The 23756-nt window shown below is 35.3% G+C and overlaps 2 protein-coding genes across 2 annotated transcripts in view; both read right to left on the bottom strand.

Annotated features, from left to right (window-relative positions):
- LOC117689736 (uncharacterized) overlaps positions 1-412 on the bottom strand; it is a 110527-nt gene extending 110115 nt beyond the window's left edge. The window contains exon 1 of the mRNA XM_066086404.1: positions 232-412. The gene's annotated coding sequence lies outside the window, so the exon portion shown is untranslated. The remainder of the gene's footprint in view (positions 1-231) is intronic.
- Positions 413-17701: 17289 nt separating this feature from the next.
- On the bottom strand, positions 17702-23703 carry LOC105328322 (mitochondrial glutathione transporter SLC25A40). The gene is made up of 9 exons (XM_034471449.2): positions 23490-23703; positions 22336-22514; positions 20548-20615; positions 20119-20249; positions 19680-19856; positions 19254-19363; positions 18950-19028; positions 18516-18593; positions 17702-17986 (listed from the first exon to the last, which is right to left on the bottom strand). Exons 1-9 carry the CDS (start codon positions 23572-23574, stop codon positions 17853-17855), a joined length of 1041 nt encoding a protein of 346 aa, XP_034327340.1. The 5' UTR covers positions 23575-23703; the 3' UTR covers positions 17702-17852.
- Between the last annotated feature and the right edge of the window lie 53 nt (positions 23704-23756).

Raw genomic sequence — 23756 nt, 5'->3', positions numbered from 1 at the left:
ATCATGCAGCTTTTAAACATTCTAGGTAGGTAAAATTCAACTTTTTCAAATTTGAACCAGTCCCAATAGAAAAGAGACTAATGCCGATCGAAATTATGTAAGTTGAAGGTCGATAGCAAATTTGCACGAATAACGGGTTGCTTTTTTATAAATGGTTCACAACAATTATTTCATAAACATTACAAATATGTTGGTTTATTGTTATGTGACACAGTGACAAACCATAGTTACCTGATGTTGTAGAGGGTACAGGTGCTTGAGCTGAAAAGAATGATAAAGTTGTTTTTGATAACAAATTATCAACCCATTGACGTAAAAGGGCATAACTATATTTATTAAGGAAGCTTTTTATATCAAATAAACAGATTTTTAAAGGTAATTCATCATTTTCATGTACGCCATAAAAACAAAAAGGCATTCAAAGAAAGACAAAAAATATTTAGTTAAGTATTTAGTGTTTATGTTTTTAGATGTTTATTCAGTGGCTACTTGTGCAAATTTCTGGTGAAAAAATCAGATTCATAAAGAAAATTAAAAGACCACCGAGAATGTATTAGCAATAAACAGTCAAATAAAATATCACAACAAATTAAAGGACGGCGAGTAATTGAAGTTATTCTCATCAACTTTTAAACAGAAAAAACTATGTCTTCTTACTCTCTTTGAGTCATTTATTTTACATTTTCATTCAGAGAGGAATCTTATCCGCTCTGCTTTCAATACCATATATATACTCTTCAAAAAAAGAAACGCAAAGCATTATTTTTTTCTTGAAAAATAGATTTAAAACACTGTGCAGTTTAAATTATATTTTTCCGAAAGTTGATAACAAACGACTGTTTTGAATTCAAACTGATTGTTTTGATTAAAGGTAATTTAAAGGGACTGTCCTGAATTTTCGTCAAATTTGTACTCGCTCGCTTTTCACGGAAAGCAAATTTAAATTGACAACGCATGCTTTTCATGCTAAACCGCGTCTCTGGACATTTAAAAATCAGAGGTGTTCGATGTACATGTACAAATCGGTTCTTTCTTAAGACAGTAGACTTGCACATTATGGCACGTCTAAATGAAGCCCAGCGCAACAATGCTATCGGTAGATTAGAAGCAGGTGAATCTCAGGCAGCTGTAGCGAGGGTCTTTAATGAAAACCAGAGTACCATTTCTCATCTTTGGAATAGGTTTCGACAGCTTGGGTCAACCCGTGACCTTCCAAGGTCAGGCCGACCAAGGGTCACAACTGATGCTCAAGACCGCTACATCAGGTTACAGCATTTGCGTGAATGATTCAGAACAGCAACCTCAACTGCTTCATCTATTCCTTGAGGGCGTAGAATCTCCGATCAAACGGTCAGGAACCGACTACGAGATGCTGGTATCCGAGCAAAACGTCCTGTAAGAGCTGTTCTTTTGAACCGGCAACATCGTCAAAAGAGGCTTCAGTTGTCTCGCAGGCATAGAGTGTCGCCACAGCAGCGCTGGAATACCCTTTGGTTCAGTGATGAATCAAGGTACTTGTTGCACCGTGCAGATGGTCGAGCAAGGGTCTACAGACGACATGAACGTTTTGCGGCTAATTGCGTCCAGGAAGTCGACAGATTTGAAGGCGGAAGTGTCATGATGTGGGCTGCAATATCCCATACCGAAAGAACAGAGCTGGTACACGTAAACGTTACTTTGACGGCTAAGCGGTACTGTGACGAAATACTGCAACCACACATTGTTCCAATAATACAGCATAATGGCAGAATTTTTCAACATGACAATGCCAGAACGCATACAGCAAGACTTACTACAACTTTCTTACAGACAAACAACATTACTCTCCTTCATTGGCCCTCCAAATCACCAGATCTGAACCCAATAGAGCATCTTTGGGATGAACTAGACAGACGTGTCAGACAGCGGCAACCTGCACCCCAGTCGCTGCAACAACTTGTGCAAGCGTTAAAAGCAGAGTGGACCAACATTCCCCAGCAACTGATTCATATTATTATTATTATATTATTATATTATTATCCTAGGCCCCAACGTATTAATGATAACAAAACTAAAAATATTAATAACGATAAAAAGTTTGAATTTAAAAGTTAAGGACACAGAACAAAAGTGTACAAACTAAAAGGTTTGATGATTATATGTCTAATAATATCAAAGTTATAGATATAAAAAAACAATATAAATGAGTTATAATATATTTTATATCAAATAAATAAATTCAACATAAAGTTTTGAATGACCATTTTCGATAAGAGTTTCCTGCAAATCAAAAGTTCAAGGTCACAAATGTTCAATATCTTGTATGCCCACCGTTGGCATCAATAACGGCCTGGCATCGTCTCCCTATTGATGACATCAAGTTCCTAATCAGTTGCTGGGGAATGTTGGTCCACTCTGCTTTTAACGCTTGCACAAGTTGTTGCAGCGACTGGGGTGCAGGTTGCCGCTGTCTGACACGTCTGTCTAGTTCATCCCAAAGATGCTCTATTGGGTTCAGATCTGGTGATTTGGAGGGCCAATGAAGGAGAGTAATGTTGTTTGTCTGTAAGAAAGTTGTAGTAAGTCTTGCTGTATGCGTTCTGGCATTGTCATGTTGAAAAATTCTGCCATTATGCTGTATTATTGGAACAATGTGTGGTTGCAGTATTTCGTCACAGTACCGCTTAGCCGTCAAAGTAACGTTTACGTGTACCAGCTCTGTTCTTTCGGTATGGGATATTGCAGCCCACATCATGACACTTCCGCCTTCAAATCTGTCGACTTCCTGGACGCAATTAGCCGCAAAACGTTCATGTCGTCTGTAGACCCTTGCTCGACCATCTGCACGGTGCAACAAGTACCTTGATTCATCACTGAACCAAAGGGTATTCCAGCGCTGCTGTGGCGACACTCTATGCCTGCGAGACAACTGAAGCCTCTTTTGACGATGTTGCCGGTTCAAAAGAACAGCTCTTACAGGACGTTTTGCTCGGATACCAGCATCTCGTAGTCGGTTCCTGACCGTTTGATCGGAGATTCTACGCCCTCAAGGAATAGATGAAGCAGTTGAGGTTGCTGTTCTGAATCATTCACGCAAATGCTGTAACCTGATGTAGCGGTCTTGAGCATCAGTTGTGACCCTTGGTCGGCCTGACCTTGGAAGGTCACGGGTTGACCCAAGCTGTCGAAACCTATTCCAAAGATGAGAAATGGTACTCTGGTTTTCATTAAAGACCCTCGCTACAGCTGCCTGAGATTCACCTGCTTCTAATCTACCGATAGCATTGTTGCGCTGGGCTTCATTTAGACGTGCCATAATGTGCAAGTCTACTGTCTATAGGGAAAAGCCTACCAATTATTTTCCCATAGAACTCTATACAAACCTTAGGACCTCTCAGTACTTTACTATGACAACAGCAGCCCAATCTTTGGCATCATTTGAAACTTCATTTTAAGCACTTTCAGAAATTTCCAAAAAAAATACATGGTCCCGTGGCGTTTATAGGTCAAATTTGCACTTGTTTACAACTTACAGCGATCAGCAGTAAATGGCACCCTGCATAAAAAATTAACCCCCACTCCTACAATCTCCTCTGGCATTTCTGTATTTTCTGCAATATTCCCTCATCCCATCATTTCTTTCAAACATTTATATTTTGGCTTTAAAATGAAAATAATTACATACCTGAATTCAGCCAATCGCCTGACGCCTATCCATTTATTCCGTGTTACAATGTTCTATAACTTTTTCTCTGATGTCAACATCCGGTGCATTGGTACTCTTATTCCTATACTTATATTGTTACCTACCTCAGAATTAGTCCATTTTACAATTTTCAAAGACTTTACACCTACCTGTGTATGTGTATGAAATTTGAGCCTCGGGACTTCAGTGTCACGGATTCTGTGACCATTTCAATGATGCCATCCAACTGCCAACATCGGTGTAATATGGAGTGATGAACTTTACAAACTCTGTTCCTATATGGATGAAAAAAGTGACTGTAATGAATAAAACAGTTTTCAAATGTCTTGTTTTTGTTTTATGATGTTAATAAAATGATATAAACTCATGTTTGTGTCAATTTCTTCATAAGGGTGGATTCTACCCAGAATTTGAGAGTAGCCTCAGAAAATCAAAGACATTTAGGAATTAATGTAAAAAATGGAGGTTTTTAATTTACCAATTAGCAAAATTTTTGATCTATATGAGAGGAAAATTATCCCTGACCCTAATGTAGCTAGTGATTCCTATCTGGACCTTCCTGCTGATTAAGCATGTTTGAGATGTATCACCACCCCCCAAATCTAATGCAGCTTCAAGAGATAGCAGGTGCCCCCATCATCTTTGTTTACAATTAACTTAGACAAGAGAAAGTCCATCATTGTTGAAAACGCATTAGAGTTCAGACACTGGAGCTTCACTCTACACAAAAATTAAGGGAGACTTTTGAAATCTAAGACTGAAAAAGGATTAATTTAGAGAAATGCCAAAATTCAAAAGGAGAAACAATTGTGGCTTTAAGGCAAGAAATGTACCCCACAATAAGGGGGTAGCAAGTGAAAAGTTGCAAAATTCCCAAGGACAGTACAGGAGACTGCCTGAGGATATGGACCAAATGGTTCGAGACTGTCCGTCAGCCTCCGAACGAGAGGAAATGCTCCTCCGGCCCAACTGCTACCATCTCCTGAGGCCGAGGAGGCTTAGGGCAAAAGATCATGAAAGTTGCCTAGATGGAAATGAATCAGAGCAGTAAGTCAAATTTTCAAAAAACGAGTAAGACAGGAGATTTTTTTCCCCAATTTTCTTACATTTACCCCATTCAAATATCTGCTATATGGTTAATTATCCAAGAAAATGACCTTAAAAGGGTGGGGTTCATGTATTTAAAAATTACATGTAATTACATGTAGGTACATGAGAAGTCAAGTGTGATACATGCAGCTAAAGGGCATTTCAGTAAATTGAGACAAAAACAAGAAGCTTAGGTTGCCTAAAACTGAAATTACATCAATTTGAAATTGTACATGTCAAGCCTGTTAGTCTAAGGGAAGTAACTCTAATTACTGCTTGCATGCTCTGCATACTGGTGACTGTTTCAAGTAAACAAATCATTGTGACTTTACCTAGGCTGGCTGATCAAAATTCACATAGACTCCTCCACCTGGGAAAAACAGCTGAGATGTGGAATGAGGTTCTCCGACTTCACCAGCAGGAGACACCTAAATGCACTGGACTTCTGTCCTGGGACTTGGCGTCGGAAGAGAGGCGGGGACTTGGAAGCAGAATGGGGCTCCGCTGCACCAAGTGTACCTACTCGTCTAGGCGTTACAACCTGTATGAGGAGGTAGATACCAAATCCCCGGGTAGAAAGGCAGCTAAAATCAATTATGGTCTGCAAGTTGGGCTCAGTCAAACTCCTGTGGGTAATGATGGGATGCGGAAAATTCTTCTCTGTACTAATACTCCTCCTCCTGCTCGTAGGTCCCTACAAAAAGCTTCCAATAAAGTTTTGCCCTTGATCCAAAACATCAACGAGGCTGACATGAGTGACAGGTGTCGCCGGCTGGTAGATGTGAACACCCTGAGGGGAAATGAATCCCCACATGCCATCCCTGTACAATGCGATGGCATGTACAATAACCCCCTCTACTCGGGGGTGGGTGAGACACCCTTCCAGCCGGCGACACAAACTGTGTACTCATTTGCTGAGAATGTCACCTCAAAACACCAAATAATTAAAATGGTGACTAAAAATAAGATATGCTCAAAACATGGTCACTTACTTGATGAGGGCTCTCGTGACCATCAATGCAACCCCGGGGTCTGTGGGGCAAACCTTCCGATGCATCATACGATAGGGGATGAGTTCACGTGGGCCAGGGAGGGTATGGCGGAGCTACTCTGTGAAGATGGCCTGGAGGTAAGGGAAGTCACCACCGATCCAGACAGCTCTGCTGGTCGGGCTGCAGACTCCCTCTATAAGGATGGTCTGCTGGAAAATAAGCCATGTCACTATATTGACACTCGTCACCTGTCTGAGAGCATAAGAAAAGCAATCAAAAGAGACCAGAAACTCTTGGAGATCATGCCGAAAAGAACCAAGGCAGAAAAAACCAAACTTTTGCACAATTTTGCCCTTGATGCTGTTGACAGGTGTACAGCCGAGATAAATCAAGCGCATGCACTATATGCGGGTGACGCAGATAAAATAAAAAACAAGCTCTCTTACACCAAACATGCAGTGGTTAAGTGTTACACAGGGGATCATGCCTTATGCAAAAAACACTCATTAGTGTGCAAAGGGAGGGTAAATAATAACTGGGTACGCAAGAGTTCTTACCTAGGTCAAAATTTTTCGATACCGTCCTCCGACGAGAATGAAACAATGCTCCATGCTTGTTTCTCAAAGCGGTTGTCTCCAGCTGTCTTGGACAAGACAATCAAAAACAGTAATTCTCAGAAGGTCGAAAGCTTCAACAGAACTCTGCGACGATCACTGCCTCGCAATGTCACCTTCACAAGAAACTTTGCTGGCCGGGCTCACAGTGCTGCTCACTCCTGTAACAACGGTCCCGGCAGCTCCCTCCGAGGTCTCTGCGCAGGGGTTGGTGCTTCCATACCCTCTGGTGGCCAAGTGGACCAGACCCTAGATAAAATACAAACAGATTATGAGTTAAATAAATCATATCAAAAGTCTTTATCTTACAAAGCAAAAAGAGTAACAAAACGAAAAAAAATGTACAAACTTTATGAGAAACATCAGGAAGAAATTAAATATAAAAAAAACATGATGTTGACTGAATCTCGAGCCCGATCATGCAAAAAGACTCATACAGAACACAATTATTCCAAACCAGATCAATAATTCCATGATTATATTTTAAAAACATCAAATTACACTAAAATATGCATCTTGGATGGGGATGGTGTGCCCCACTGCATACCCCCTGCTGCATGCAATGGATCCTCTCCTGATTTGTGGCATGAGGCTCCAGTGAGAGGTGCATCGGGTTGACACACAGCTTCTCATGGCAGAGATGGCTGACCTCCAGGTTTCCACCTGGAAACTGTGACCTCGTCAGACGCATCTCCACCATAAGAGCCACCCGATGCACTCTCTCAACCTTGCTCCCCTCATCTGGCCATAAAACCCTTATATACCCATAACCATTTCTCCCAACCCCCCCTTTCCATAAGACACAACCCCCCAGACCCCCAACCCTTTCACTCTTTGCTTCTAATTTGTTTCTCAATTTGTTAAAAACGTCCTCCATCATGGATTCTGTAACTAAAAATAACTACTTTCTTCTTTAAAGTCACATGACATGTCAAAAACTGGGTCTCTATAGGGAAAAGCCTACCAATTATTTTCCCATAGAACTCTATACAAACCTTAGGACCTCTCAGTACTTTACTATGACAACAGCAGCCCAATCTTTGGCATCATTTGAAACTTCATTTTAAGCACTTTCAGAAATTTCCAAAAAAAATACATGGTCCCGTGGCGTTTATAGGTCAAATTTGCACTTGTTTACAACTTACAGCGATCAGCAGTAAATGGCACCCTGCATAAAAAATTAACCCCCACTCCTACAATCTCCTCTGGCATTTCTGTATTTTCTGCAATATTCCCTCATCCCATCATTTCTTTCAAACATTTATATTTTGGCTTTAAAATGAAAATAATTACATACCTGAATTCAGCCAATCGCCTGACGCCTATCCATTTATTCCGTGTTACAATGTTCTATAACTTTTTCTCTGATGTCAACATCCGGTGCATTGGTACTCTTATTCCTATAAGAAAGAACCGATTTGTACATGTACATCGAACACCTCTGATTTTTAAATGTCCAGAGACGCGGTTTAGCATGAAAAGCATGCGTTGTCAATTTAAATTTGCTTTCCGTGAAAAGCGAGCGAGTACAAATTTGACGAAAATTCAGGACAGTCCCTTTAAATTACCTTTAATCAAAACAATCAGTTTGAATTCAAAACAGTCGTTTGTTATCAACTTTCGGAAAAATATAATTTAAACTGCACAGTGTTTTAAATCTATTTTTCAAGAAAAAAATAATGCTTTGCGTTTCTTTTTTTGAAGAGTATATATATGGTATTGAAAGCAGAGCGGATAAGATTCCTCTCTGAATGAAAATGTAAAATAAATGACTCAAAGAGAGTAAGAAGACATAGTTTTTTCTGTTTAAAAGTTGATGAGAATAACTTCAATTACTCGCCGTCCTTTAATTTGTTGTGATATTTTATTTGACTGTTTATTGCTAATACATTCTCGGTGGTCTTTTAATTTTCTTTATGAATCTGATTTTTTCACCAGAAATTTGCACAAGTAGCCACTGAATAAACATCTAAAAACATAAACACTAAATACTTAACTAAATATTTTTTGTCTTTCTTTGAATGCCTTTTTGTTTTTATGGCGTACATGAAAATGATGAATTACCTTTAAAAATCTGTTTATTTGATATAAAAAGCTTCCTTAATAAATATAGTTATGCCCTTTTACGTCAATGGGTTGATAATTTGTTATCAAAAACAACTTTATCATTCTTTTCAGCTCAAGCACCTGTACCCTCTACAACATCAGGTAACTATGGTTTGTCACTGTGTCACATAACAATAAACCAACATATTTGTAATGTTTATGAAATAATTGTTGTGAACCATTTATAAAAAAGCAACCCGTTATTCGTGCAAATTTGCTATCGACCTTCAACTTACATAATTTCGATCGGCATTAGTCTCTTTTCTATTGGGACTGGTTCAAATTTGAAAAAGTTGAATTTTACCTACCTAGAATGTTTAAAAGCTGCATGATCCGATATTTGATTATTGATTCAAATAATTTTCACATATTTTTACAATCCGGACCGATCTTCTTTAAAAGATAGATATATTTGAATTGAATGAATTTTTGTTGTTAAGTCAGCCAGTATTGTAAGAACAACACACTTAATGAAGATTTGTAAAAAATAAACCCAGTTGTGTTTAATTATTCAAAACAAGCAATTTTTTTTAATTAAAAAAAAAATTTTTTAAAGCAAAAAACAATTTTTTTAAATTTAAAATTTTAGATTTAAATTTTAAATTAATTATTCAAAACAAGCAATTTTTTTAAAAGGTATCATTCGCTTTTTTTGGGCACATTCCAAACTTGCAATTAAACCACTCACACAAGTAATTAATTACTGTTTCATTTAAAATATGAAATCGGTAATGATATCTTATGGAAAATGTCGGACCCTAATGGTGATTTCGAATATGAATATGACGCTCAGACAAATATAAAAAACCCAGATGTTGAGTAAATTGCATTTTGAAGCTAATTTGGTTAATAAAAAATCGGAGACATATTTTTATATTTATTTCGCAAATACAATACCATGAATGAATGTATTTAATGATGAACTTTTCCTGCCATTTCCACAACACACTACAAATGGCTTTGATATTAGCTTATTGTATAGTAACTGTTTTTTTGATAGCTCAAACAGTATCACCAACGACGACCTTTTCAACTTCTGTCGACACTACAGCCAGTACAACTAACACAAGTAATTACTGTTTGTTTTTAGTTTTCTTCCCCGAGAGTTTAAAGTAAAAGTTTCTGATTGCAGTTTGTTTCTCTGTCCTTTTGTAAATTTCTTAACGTTTTCGACTTTTTAATGAAACAAAACAAAACTTGTTTTTTTTAAATGAACAATAGTGTGCATATAAAATATTTCCGACGACGATAAAATATTAAAAACCCAGATGTTGAGTAAATTGCATTTTGAAGCTAATTTTGTTAATAAAAAAATCGGGGACATCTTTTTATATCTATTTCGCAAATACAGTACCATGAATGAATGTATTTAATGATGAACTTTTCCTGCCATTTCCACAATACACTACAAATGGCACTTTGATTTGCATGAAAAAAACCCAAAGAGTCATAGAATTGTGCGCTGATAAACATGAAACGACCCAAGAAAACACTACTGCATTAGATATAGTTCCTTTAAAAGTAACAATTGCAGATGCTTGAAATGATAACACACTATTTGTGTAGGCATGCCATATCGTAGTATATATTTTTGTACCAATCGGACGTCAATTTCCTGTTAAATGACGACTTTGTTTATTTTTAGCCTAGATTTTCAAACAAATTTTGGTCAAAAATTTCTCAGCAACTCTTAATAGCAGATGTTTGAAATTTTAACACACTATTTGTTTAGACATGCCATATCGTGGGATATAATTTTGTGCCAATCGGACGTCAACTTCCTGTTGATGACTTTGTTTTGTGCCAAAATTTTCAAACAAATTTTTGTCAAAGATTTCTCAGCAACTATTTATTGCAGATGCTTAATTTTGATACACTATTTGTTGAGGCATGCTATATCGTTGGATATATTTTTGTTAAATCGGACGTCAACTTCCTGTTAAATGACGACTTTGCTTATTTTGAATATCACATCAGAGCGGAGCTATTACTAGTGAGCATTGGCTCAAATATCTTGTTTTTTATTTCATAACCTTCATTCTGTAGCTCCCCTGTCAACATCACATCCACCATTGACAACAACAACAACAACAACAACAACAACAGGTATTATTATACCTCATTATGATAATTCTGTGTTGCGCCATTCTCTTACCAGAGGTCGTGCTACACAAGCTTCGCTGCTCACACATCTGTCAACGCCAGATTTGCACGATTTTTGTTCATTTACAAACTGAACCGATGGGCAAAATATATTTAAAATCGATGCATTTTACTTCTTTTATCTAGTAATAGGATTGAAAGTAAATCAATTCCAGTATTTAATACTTTTAATCATATTTATTTCAAAGTTACTGGGAGAACTATTTTGTGGAGGTAAAGATTAAAATCTGATCACATGATCTAGTTTGACAGATGTTTGAAAGTTTTGAAAAATCATTCTCTGAACGCTCCCGACTCATTGTCGATTTTACACAAATCAACAGCAATTTAATCCCCTACGATAATTTTAAACTTGCTCACAAAGTATTTACCCGTAAATATCTTACCTTCAAGTTGATTATACGGGAGAAGCGAATCAACAATGCCATGTGCTCGCCATGCTTGTTTTGATCATGCGACAGACTATTTTTCCGGCGTTGACAGAGGTGTAAGCAAAGCTTGTGTAGCACAACCTCTGGTGAAAGAATGGTATATCGCACCATATAACTGGTCTAGAGAGTCACGTGATAGCGAAGAAACCGTCATGGGAATTATTAATATCTTAATCCACCAATTCGGAAGTCTCAAGATTTTTCATTTCAATAAATGAAAAACTTGTGATGAGCATTTGAAGTTATTTAACATCAATAAATGAATATTCAAACAATAATGAACTCTAGTCTCGTTCAACCAGATGCTCGGCTGTCTCTGTTGATCTCCAACAAGGAAGAGAATGTGTACACCAGGTCACGTGATAGCTTGATGACGCGACATCTAAATATAGAATGACTCTCTGCTTGTCGGAGATTAACGGAGACAGCCGATGGTTGAACGAGACTTTATTGAACTCTGGCGTATGAATACATACGACTGTAAAAAAAATCTAAATTGTTCGTACTATTTAACATCTGACTATTTTCAAGGCATTCATAAATAAGTTTCTTAAAAACCAATGCTTCAAGATACAATACATCGAATTTATCGAATATTTTCAAGAACTAAATCTTGTCAGCGGTGATGATTTGTGCTTAGGTCCAAACACTGTTTCACATTCGGTTTGCCAGAGTAACTTCATAGGAGAGTTGATAAAAATCAACTCCCAAAAATGAACCAATTTAGGATGACTTTCTTCTTTTACTTATCAAAATGGATCTCAGAAGGATCATACATTAAAAACAAAAAACACACACAGGTCATCTAACATTTTACCGAGTTATGATGTCAGATACACACCCAACTCCTGAAATGTGATATAAAAAGGGGCGGTGAGATTATGTTAAGGGATCCTTTGTCATTTTCATCTAAACAATTTCATTAAACATCTTTAAACTTTAAACATTAAGGTACGATGTGGTTTCAATGAAACTAACCACGAAGAGGTACGTTAGACAAAGACTGATTTGATTTAATGATGATTATTTTTCACACTCGCAGACCATTGTCACCATGTATGTCTGTCAACTCGAAAATACAATTGTATTGACTTTTATGGATCTAATCATGGATGTGAATGCTTACCAAATGATAGCTGCGTCAACATATACAGCTGTAATCCTACAGATGTAGCGTGCTCACACAATGAATCCATTAGATGTAACGAGAACAACACATGTGAGTGTTACTGTTCTCAGGACTCACAGTATCATAACTGCCTGACTGGAACCCCAGGCTTCTGTGTCAACGAGAAATGTGTCTGCGCGACCAACAACGTTTGTTCTGGTGGTAACACATTTTACTGCCTGAAGAATTTTCTGAGCACACACAGCGAATCGAAAATATGCAATCAAAATGAGAGATGCGAATGCTTTGGCGATATAGACACAATTTGTGCCCGTTCAATGTCTTTTTTATGGACAAACATTGAAAGTTCTTACTTTACATAAAGATTGCTTATGAACTAAGGATGTGTCATGACCTTGACCCAAGGTTATTTGGGCAAGATCAAAGTCACTGGCAAGAAAAGAGTCTGATTCATATCTTTCGTATGGACAAATATTGGAAGTTTTTAATTCAAACAGAGATTGCTATATAACCTGAGGGTGTGTCATTACCTTGACACAAGGTCAATTGGGCAAGTTCAAGATCATTGTTTGAAAAATGTTTAACTCCTGTCTGTGTCATGTCTTGTATTAATGGAAATAATTAGAAACTAAAATTTGACACAAACCTTGCCTGTGTCAGGCCACATAAAATAATTTTTAGATTCTCATCCCTGCCCGTCTTTCTGAAAAAGGCGGGCTGTCCTGACGTACTTTTTTTTAAATGTGTGGATTTTTTTTTTCGGAAAATAAATCAAGCTTGGTGTACCAGAAATTCAAAATGTTAAATTATGGCTGCTTGACATGTGAATTATCATATGATCCCAGTCATGTTTGTTAACATTAGGATGCAAATGTCTTGTTGCATTAACAGTTAAGTTGAAATAAAATGGAATTTAAAGAATAGATATTGGTTTGTATACTCATTTTAGCTTTTACAGTTTAAATAAAGAGAGCAGTTGTTATTTACAGAAAATGGACGGTGAAATAGATTCTTCCAATATTTTCTATAATAGAAAAAAACCGGAGATATGATTTTTTCTTAGCGGGGGTACAGTACTTCTAGATAAACTTGGAAATAATAAACGGCAGATTAAGGATTTACAGCTTTTTCAATTTTTCGAAGATCAAAGGCAAGAAGCATCGTAAAATACTTTAGGTATGATTTTCTGCAGCTGACATCTTTAAGTTTAAGTAGTTTAAGTAGGTCTCTTTGTAGAAAACAGTAAAGGCAGTTGAGTCTTCATCTCGCTATAAATACATGTACGGGTTTTGGATCGATTTTAGAATTCCTAATGATTATTATACATACTTCAGATTATTTTTGTTCCTTATTTTATAAATGTAGAAGTAGACACGGTATTATTACTTTAAATACTGTAGAATCCTTATTATACGCGATTACTTAAATCCGCGAGTTAACTCTTAGCATCAAATCGCGAGAATATAAAATCGCTTAATATTTATCATAGTTTCATTATTTTACATCTAAGCGATATTTCAAAGTTCGCGAGATGCGCTTCTCGAGATTTTACGCGGATATTAATTTCTCGCGTTCAATAAGAAAATTAAAATTCTCATTTTCAATATTGTGAAAGGAAAGTATGATTAAATTAGCAAAACTTTTGTCTTTCTATCAAGTTTTAGTTGAGTAAATATCTATCATTAAAGCACTAAATAGTCAAATGAATCTAGTGTGCATAGATTTTTTCAAAATTGTTTCTTTCCATTATTATTAATAAAATATTTACAGGCTAAATTGTGACAAAAGTTATACATAGTTTATCAATGAACATTAAAACGTAAAGTTGATGAACCTCATTTAAAAGACTTTGTAATGTAAATAAGCCAGCGTGTCTAGATTTTGAAGCAAGCTTGTTTAGCTTTCTAAATACTGTAATCAAATTGGTCATAAACCTGTATATAAAGCACTGTAACTGGCTAACCAACGACATGAACAGCTTCTATTGATCAATTAAGGACGTTGTTTACTCAGGGTTTGAGTTCTCAAATCCGGATTGTTAAAAAGTTCAATTTCATGAATAAAATTTGAAATTTGTTTTAAATACAAAAAGTATTTATGAAATGAATTATTGACATAACAATTTTAACTAAATTATGGAATTAGGCTCTAACAAAGTTTGACTTTTAGCAAAACAGAGGAAATTCGGACTAAATTTTTCAGATTTTGTTTTCCACTGAAATATTGTTGGTAGTACAATAATATTTATAGTTCCGATTTTAATTGTTAGTCAACATAATTTGCATATTTCTGCTGGTTTTATCTTGCTTTTTCGTTTAGATAACCGTATGGCACATACTACAAAAATATTGAAAAATGCTTAAAAATGATAAAAGACACCATATCTCAAAATTTTTATCATTGACCGCATGTAAATTTTATGCCGGTGTAATGAAGAATAATGACCCCCGTAGAATAATGACCGGGGGTCATTTTTCTACGTAGAATAATGACCCCCCGGTCATTATTCTACGCCAAAAAATGACCCCCCGGTCATTATTCTACGTAGAAAAATGACCCCTTTGCCTGAAGAATAAGTGTCATTTTCATAAAAATGAGCACACTCCACATGAAGAAAAGTGACCCCTATAGAATAATGACCCCCTTGTAGATTAAAGTTTTTCAGTATATTTTTTTATTATTTGTGAAATAGTCTTTATTGTAATTTTTACTGCTGCGGTTTACAGAAAGTAATAGAAATTATAATTCATATTCAAATAAACTTAAAGTGAAAGAAGGGGTATATCTTAGAAAATAAAAATCCATCCGTTATAACAAGATATGGACGTATTGCATCGGGGTATGGTTGTCATCTTAACAATTACATTTACATATATCTATGGTGTTCCGATAGGGCCACTTCGGCCTAAGTTGCAAAGGCGATAGTGCGAAGGAGCGAAGGAGCGAAGAAGATGCGACGATGAAGCGCGAAGATGTGATACCGAAAGTGCGAATGTGCGAAAGCGTAGGAGCGATACTACTATCGCTCCTTCCCAACTTGCACTCTGGCCTTCGCATCTTCGCACTTTCGCCTTCGCCTTTTTTGATTGCATTCAGCAAGTCTCGGTCGATTACATAGATTTTAATACAGGCACGGTACTCGCCAAGGTTTTCCGATTAATCCATGCTATTATTGGTACGCATGCGCTAGGCCATCGCGTTTACTATGAATGTTTATAAATATTTTAAAGGGGACATGGTCACGATTTTGGTCAAAAATTATTTTTTCGATTTTAATGTTTATAATGCTTCAAAAAGGCATCTTTAATGGGCAACCAAAATTTGAGTGTCATTTGTTGAGTTATAAGCGAGTTACAGAGCTTACAATTCCTCGCTATGTAAACAAAGTTTTGTAATGAGTCGTCTGTTCTGAAAGAGGGTTGCAAGGGTAAAGGTAGTTTTATACCCTTGTATCGCTAGGAATGTCTCTTCGTAGTAGTTACAGGGGTTATGAGGCTCTATACAATTTCTAACATCTTTTTAAAAACATACATACAAAAGAGCAAAATGGACTGCATTTGCGATACAGCTAGAATAAAAACACAGCGGTTTTTTTCCGAGCGAGTAAAATACATGAAATATTTACATCCAGTAATTAGTTTCTCAGTTATTTATGAAAATCTTTAGTGATTCATATTGAGACAGATATCTACGAGACCCAATTAAAAAACGATCAGTCTGCGTATTTAATCTACATGTATATGCATTTGTTTAACTTTCAAAACTGTTTCCAAAAGCATTGTTATACTAACTAATGCTTCTTGATTTGAATAATGTTAATGTTTACATCGTTATTGATGTCTTTTTTATAATATTAAACCTTGTGATATTGGGCCGGATTTTATTTATTGAATATGGTTCTTATTATATTCAGATATTTAAACAATATCTTCTAAATACATGAACCAAGGTATAATTCTTTTAAGGTGATTTTGAAAATGTGATAAAAACCCTTTAATTAAATTTATTGAACATGACAAAAAATAAGGAGCACAGGCTCAATCTATAAAATAATAGGCACAGTATATGAATACACTTCTTGGAAGAGTTTGGTACACACACATCATATGTTAAGTATTTTAATGGTCTTACTAGAGCAGTAAAAATCAATATTGTGCTAAAAACATTCGGAACATACTTTTGAAAGAAATATTAGATAATGTAGGCATTTTAAGTTTTCAGTTTCTAATCCTTTCAACAAAAGACATTATTCACACTTTATTCGCCTATCTTCTTCATCAATATATGTATAACAAAACAATAGTTGCTTTGAAATCACATTATCACTACATTGCAATTGCCATTATAGCTCAACATCAAATGAACATCTAACTTGTATCTCAAGCACTCTAAAGCCAGAGCAAATTATGAACTATCCAATAAATTAGCTATAAATTAACATGAGAATGCTAATCAAAAATTGTTTTATGCTTTTATTTTTCAAGGCATACATTTCTTTAACCATCATACACATAAGCAATTTAATTTCTATCAAGCCTTAATTGAATAATATTATGTGCTTTGGCAACAAATTAAGGCTTGATATTTCAAAGTTGAAATAATAACAGAACATGGTAAACAATATTACAATCAAATTCATTCTTAAACATTAAAAATATATACAGTATATAAATAAATACTCAGCTGAAAAACCAAAACTGATACTTTGACTTCATAATCAGACTATGGGTGCTGAAAATTAATTGAGGACAATATGAACAATACAAGTTTTAATGTGTTTACTTTCATCTTTTGTGGTGCAGTAACACAACCACAGTCAAATTAATAGTTTCAGAACATGAGGTCAACATGTGGTACAAGCACCTTCCAGATATAATGTATACATGTGTATGTATGGGCAAGTGAACACAATTAAAATGGATGATTTTCTGTACATTTTATCACTGTCACTCATAATTGAAAGAACTAGTAAGTTCATCATGAACATGAATCATGTAAACTGATTTATTCTATAATAATATGAATAAGATGGTGCAGGGTGTAGGCAATCATAACACATCCAACATGAAACCATGCTAGAAATATTACATATATTTATAATACCTTATCAAAGAATTAGGTCATCATCATTATATACAAACACACATACAGATAAAACACACGTTATATCACAGAAAATGGACATTGTAAACATGTTACATACATGAGCTTGAATTTCATACTCTTGTCACACAGAAGTAAAAATCAAAAACACTTTACCACATAGTTAGAACTGACATCTAAAATAAAACAAATCTAACGATAGGCGCCAACTCTATTATCTTATGACAAATTCAAAACATTGATTATGATATTGATTTTTAAATATTACAACATCAGAGATGAAGTCTATTATGAAGAAAAAACTCTCATGAATTAATATATAAAAACTCAATCACTTATTATGACATTACAAATGTAAGCATTGCGGTGATAGAAAATAAATCTAAAATCAGATGAAACATTCACACTGTAGAAAAAACCCTTGCATGACAAAAGGTTGTTGGATGAATTGTAACCAAATCATAAGGTAGCACAGCATCACGTGGAAATTGACCAGAAGACCCAAGCTTCCACTTGCACAAAATCACACCGTATTTTGTTTCAATCCATAGAAGCCTCTGAAAGTCCAAGTCTCTGTTCTCTATTTCTGGCTTTGAAATAGTTTTTGAAATATTCATAGGAAGAAATCATAATGGCACAGGCAGGAGCCACTTTTACCACTCTAGGAACCAGACCTAAAAAGAAACAAAAAACATTTCACTTATTATAGACTTGATTTATAAGCAACTTATTATAGACTTACATGATTTATAAGCAACTTATTATTGACTTATATGATTTATAAACAACTTATTACAGACTTATACGTTTTATAAGCTACTTTTAGTCTGGTGTTGAGTTAACAAAGTCCAACATGTTGCATTTAATTCTTTAATTGATTTCTAACACTATCAAAGCAGCAAACAGTCTGCACATATACTGAAGCATATGTTTTATTTTTTTTTAAAAGGTGCTTGCAATGTTTTAATATTTTGAGAAAAGTATTTTTCTTTGACCAATAACCAGCAAACCTCACACCTTTGCCGTCTGTAATATGGCAGCAATATAGCAAGTTTTTCTAGCTTATCTTTCACTCTGACGATTACTGGGGGGTGTTACCCAGTAGTACATGTATATATTCAAAGCTGACTAAAATGCAAACAATGCAATATATCCCAGGCTTGTACAAGGAGTAATCAAATATCTTAACCAAGCAATGTTTACCTGCAAACAAGGCATGCATTCCCTCTCTGTGGTATAGCTGTATAATGAGACGTAATGTTGAGGTCACTTGTGTGGAACCTGACAATACAGAGAATACACCACTTCTTAATCAGAGAATGCAGATATGTATACATATAAAAACATATATCTCTGTACCCCTCAAGTGCATGGAATAAATAAAATGTATTGCAATCGCTGAGTTCAAATGCTATTTCTAATCAGATTTGGTTTCATGGGCTCATGAAATAAAGTACATGTACTACAGAATCAAACACTGACTTGTTTATGTTATGATTAACTAAAGGATTTATTATGCATGTATTTCAAATTTGATGAACTGATGAGAGTTTATTAATCCTTTTTCTCTACTTGAAAATTAAATATCAAATAAACACAATAATTTTAAAGTTATTCGATTGCTAATAAAATTTTACCTTTGACTCGAGTTTCTCCTAGAGAGATTTGTCGATGGGTTTTGATTACATCAAAAGGTAAAGTTAATATAGCAGCAATCTGTTGAAAAAAAATAAAGATCCTTTTAAACACTTCAAGAATACATGTCTTGTATGGATACATGTATAATGAATTTTAGTTATTAAAAAATCCGAAATTTATGTCTGTAAGATTTCCACTCAAGTACTCTGCCATCTTGCACTTTTTCTGACAATTACTTTAGCTCTTTGGAAATCATATCCCCATTTGTAAATTCCCCCCTCACACACAGGAATCTTGACTCACCCCTCCTGACAAAGCTCCACAGCTAAAACTCTCCACCATTGTCATCTTATCTGACATAGTGTTTTTCAAAATGACTGACTTCATGCTTTCATATCCAAACCAGTAGAATGCTGAAACAGACATTCAGAAGTAAAAAATTAGATCAATATCTTCCCAAACACATTCTCTTCATTTCAAATAAGTCACAATGTAACAAAAAAACTTATATTCTCTACTGGATTTGAAACTGGGTTCACTTGCTCTTGTCTTGATTATTGCCCACATATTCAGAAAATGTACAGTTGTATATGTGCAACAGAAATTTGAATTCAGGATTTATGTTAAGTGCTGCTTAACACACCCGATACCATTCATACTATAATGAATTATCTTTTTAAGGTAAATATTATATTTAACACTTCAATTTAAAATTGATTTTTTTTTTACCTGAGAAAGGGACATCCCTGAGGAGGGTGGGGGTGAGGCCTCTGTACAGGGACCTGACCACGCCCCCCTCCCTCACCGTGTGCTGGACCGCCGTCAAAACCTGACTGTACTTCAGCTGCTCAGACTGGAGCTTGGTTCTAACCATTTCTAGGGGACTGATAGCAAACACTGCTAAAGCTGGAACGAAAAAAACAATAATCTGTCATGTTTAAATGTTTACCATAAAAAAGTCTTCATATCTGATTACTTAATTTGCATACAATAATGATAAATACAGAATGCTTTTTAAATCACAAAATGAACACAGAAGTTGATTTTGTCAATGCACCATTCCTTTAAAATTTTCAGTCGAGTGCAGACCATGAGATAGGGGATGCAGGTTTATAGCAGTATCAACTGAAAACTTTCATTGATTATAAAACTAGTGATATGTACTCACTTCGAGCACTTGCTCCAGCCATTATTGGCTTCCACCAGTCGTTTTCTTCAAGGCCTGCAGAGTATCCGAACAAGTTCCGGAAATGTTCATAACAGGAAAAGTACACCACAGTGGCTGGGACTGCCATTACTCTACAATAAATAATACACTTTCACGTCATTGTACAATTCATCAATAAAGTATACATACAACAGCAAAGATTCAGTATGTAAATGTATCAACCTTAATGTCCAAATTCTTCAAAAAATATTTATGCTTTGGAACTTTGTAAACTTTACAGTACTCATTTGTAAAATCAATAATTCTTAATTATAGTCTTACTTCCAATACTATGATACTGTCATGTGGTACAATACGCTACTTTGATTAAACATAAGACAGTACATCAATGTGGCAGGTACAATTGTGTACAAGGGTCAGTCTACTCACAGTGTAGGAGGAAGCCCGCTCCACAGAGACCGCATCCCCTCAATTCTAGTAATCTGTATCATGGCATCCTAAGGTAAAAAAAGAAGATTTACAATGTACATTTACCTATATTCAAATCGATCAGATGATTTTATGCCAAAAATTTGTCAGATTGAAACAAAACCTCAAAATAGTACTTACAAATAATTGGTTAGTTAAATGACTATCATATATCAGTAAACTTTTTTTTTTTGCAGTTTTACTTTCAAGGTTTGTTTTCCTGAACAAAATTTTTGGGTAGATGGACATCTCGGCCCAACGACACCTCGGCCAAGGGCGTTTGACACCTCGGCCCAGACGGGTCGGCCCAAATTTATTGACACGTCGGCCCATGTAAAAGACACCTCGGCCCAATGAAACTTTCGGTTCTACTAAACATAAATATAAAAAAAAATAGGGGCAGATAATTACTTTATCTATTCATTGATTTCTTCTTTCTATCTCTCTTTTGAAGATAATGACCAACGACATGAAATATTGAATTGGTGCTAAATGTGATAAAATTGTCAGATGATATTTAGCATCAAAATGTTTGTACAAGACGCGCACATGATCATTATATTTAAAATTAGTATGATCATATTTATTTAATCAACACTGAATGATTAGTATATCGTTATACACAACGTTAATGAATAAAGTTCATTTTAAGTCTATAAAAAAATATTTTTTATGTTGAAGGTTAGATAGAAACAAACCTAAATCAACTTTTAGTGAAAAGGTCATGTCTATTTTTTTTTTTAAATTTACATCGATATGTACAATAAGCGCGCATAACTTCGGACATCATAGTCGGGTCACACTTGCATACATGTATGACTAAACCTGTCAATCAAACTCTGTGTATTTGTTTCATTGGATGGTCACGCGTCTCTCTTTTTTTTTGTCAACAGCCAATTGAAATTTGATGACTTTAAGGTTGTCGAAATCTAATAACTTTTTTCACTACAATAATAATAGAATATGTGAATTTTGTAGATCGGAAATTTCAGGAATTGATGACACACTTGAAATATATATTGGTGTTAAATCTAGGATTAAAAGATTGCAATACTAAGTATTTAGATATTTTCATGAATTTATTAAATCTACAAAGATTGACCAGAAAGTGGACACAATAAAAATATTTTGCGCAATAATGAAATGAAATGTCATGATGTGTTGTTTCTCTGACGATTTTGTAAATCTGATATGGGGTGGTAATCATCCAAAGGATATATATGGACTTCGGTGATTATCGTCTTATAATCAACTGTTCGTAATTAAATCTTCATTGTCACCCGTGACTCGCGTTTGCGACTCCAAAGGAGAGTGCTGCATCCTCTTGTTTGTTTAACTATTAGCGTCATTGTCGAAATTGTCGTCATTTTCCTACTTTCTTGTTTGCTTACAATTAGAACTTAATGGTCTCATTTTTTTTTTATTAATTCAATTTCTTTTACAAGTATTTGATATATAATATTTTGATAAAATATATATGTTGATAAAATAAAAACATTTAAATCAAATATTTTTGTTTTAATTTTGCTTGAACCGAGATGTCTTTTACGTGAGCAGAGGTGTCTCAAATTTTGGGCCGACCCGTCTTGGCCGAGGTGTCCTGGGGCCGAAGTGTCGTTGGGCCGAGGTGTCGTTGGGCCGACATGTCTGACATTCAATTTTTACTACCATTGATTTTTTTTTTTATGCTAACATCAATTATATGTCTGCTAAGACTCGTAATGTCCTTCGATTTATGAAAACACTCACCACTGTGCCTTTGTAGTGCCCAGGAACCTGTCTTTTGTACCAGTATCCATTGTTGGAGGGACCATTCAGACAGGTACACAGGTGGTCCATCAGCCCATTGCAGTACAAGAAACATTTGCCCTTCACTAATGGGACTTTCTGAGATTGTAAGCGAATTTTAACTACATCAAATGGTGTCACTGAAACGAAAAACCATCCAGGTACATGTATATAGAATATTTCCAATTAATAAAGGTGGAACATATTTATTTTTGAAACATTGGAATATTGGATACATCTGTCAGTTAATCTTAAGGGCTGAATGAGTTAAATAGCCTTGTTAGTAGTATAACAGAGAGCTGAGAGAAAATATTGATGAAGAAGTGATAATGTTCAATTTATGGAACTAAAACATTCCTGAACATAAGGATCAACCTTATAAATATGACCTTGAGTTACATATACTACATACATGTATGTATTTATACAATACATCACCCTGATTTTGACACTTTGAGGCAAAATACAAGACCCTGCAAAGTACTATTTTATTTTAATAAAGAGATTTTTAAAAAGAAACTTGTCACTTCAGTCAATATCTAAATGTAAATTCATAACGTTATGCACTGTGATTTTGATTGTTAGCAGTGTCATCATGTCATGCGACTGCTAATATGATATCTGTAAAGCTATACCTTTCTTGTTATTAAAACATGATTGAGAGACAGAGTAGAAAGTAGACAGTCAACTGGATGAGTATGTATGTGTTCATGTATTGAGGTACAAGTACATGTTTATGAACTAAATAAGTGATGCATTTATAATATTTCATCTTTTCCTAACATTTGATCTGAGTATTAGCTTTCACAAGTCATAATATAGAACATTAAAAATGTTTTTATCATATTCAAGTACATTTTTTTCCAAAACCTTCTCAAATCTCAATCGAATTTAAACATTATGCAGGTGTAAATATGTGTAAATTCCCAATTGTTTACTGTGTACAGTACTGTACTTGTCAAATATAGCTGATGTAAGTAAATGTAATGTGGACTGCAATATTCAACATAAGATACTTAAATTCCAGACAGGGAGCAGGGTAAACTAAATAATGCAATTCGGATATTTACATACCGGTCAGTTACGAAAGAGACAAAGTTCTTACGCAATCTTACCAAGAAGAGAAGTGAGGATTGCGCCCGTGCATGATGATACCATCTGCTGCACGGCCGTGATATCCTCGAACGTGCCCCCTGGCATCACTCCGCTGCATTTGTCCCTCGAGGGTTGCTGTGGTCCATCCCTAAATTACTGAACATGACGAAACGTATGCTTCCACACGTGAACTTGGAAGTGAAGCCCTTCTTTAGGGCATGGAGTCGATATACTTTGAAGGTCGAGCCCGATTGGAATTTTATTGCATGTAGAACGTTACGTTTTTG

This window comes from Magallana gigas, chromosome 5 (genome assembly GCF_963853765.1).
Source record: "Magallana gigas chromosome 5, xbMagGiga1.1, whole genome shotgun sequence".
Taxonomy (NCBI): domain Eukaryota; kingdom Metazoa; phylum Mollusca; class Bivalvia; order Ostreida; family Ostreidae; genus Magallana; species Magallana gigas.
Note: the sequence above shows the minus strand (reverse complement) of the source record. Positions and strands in the feature narration are given on the sequence as shown.

Coding starts and splice junctions, on each gene's coding strand:
- LOC105328322 (XM_034471449.2), bottom strand. CDS start 23,574: ATGCCAGGGGGCACGTTCGAGGATATCACGGCCGTGCAGCAGATGGTA. Junction 22,515..23,489: donor AATCCTCACTTCTCTTCTTG/GTAAGATTGCGT, acceptor TTTTCGTTTCAG/TGACACCATTTGATGTAGTT. Junction 19,364..19,679: donor CAGGGATGTCCCTTTCTCAG/GTAAAAAAAAAA, acceptor TGTCTGTTTCAG/CATTCTACTGGTTTGGATAT.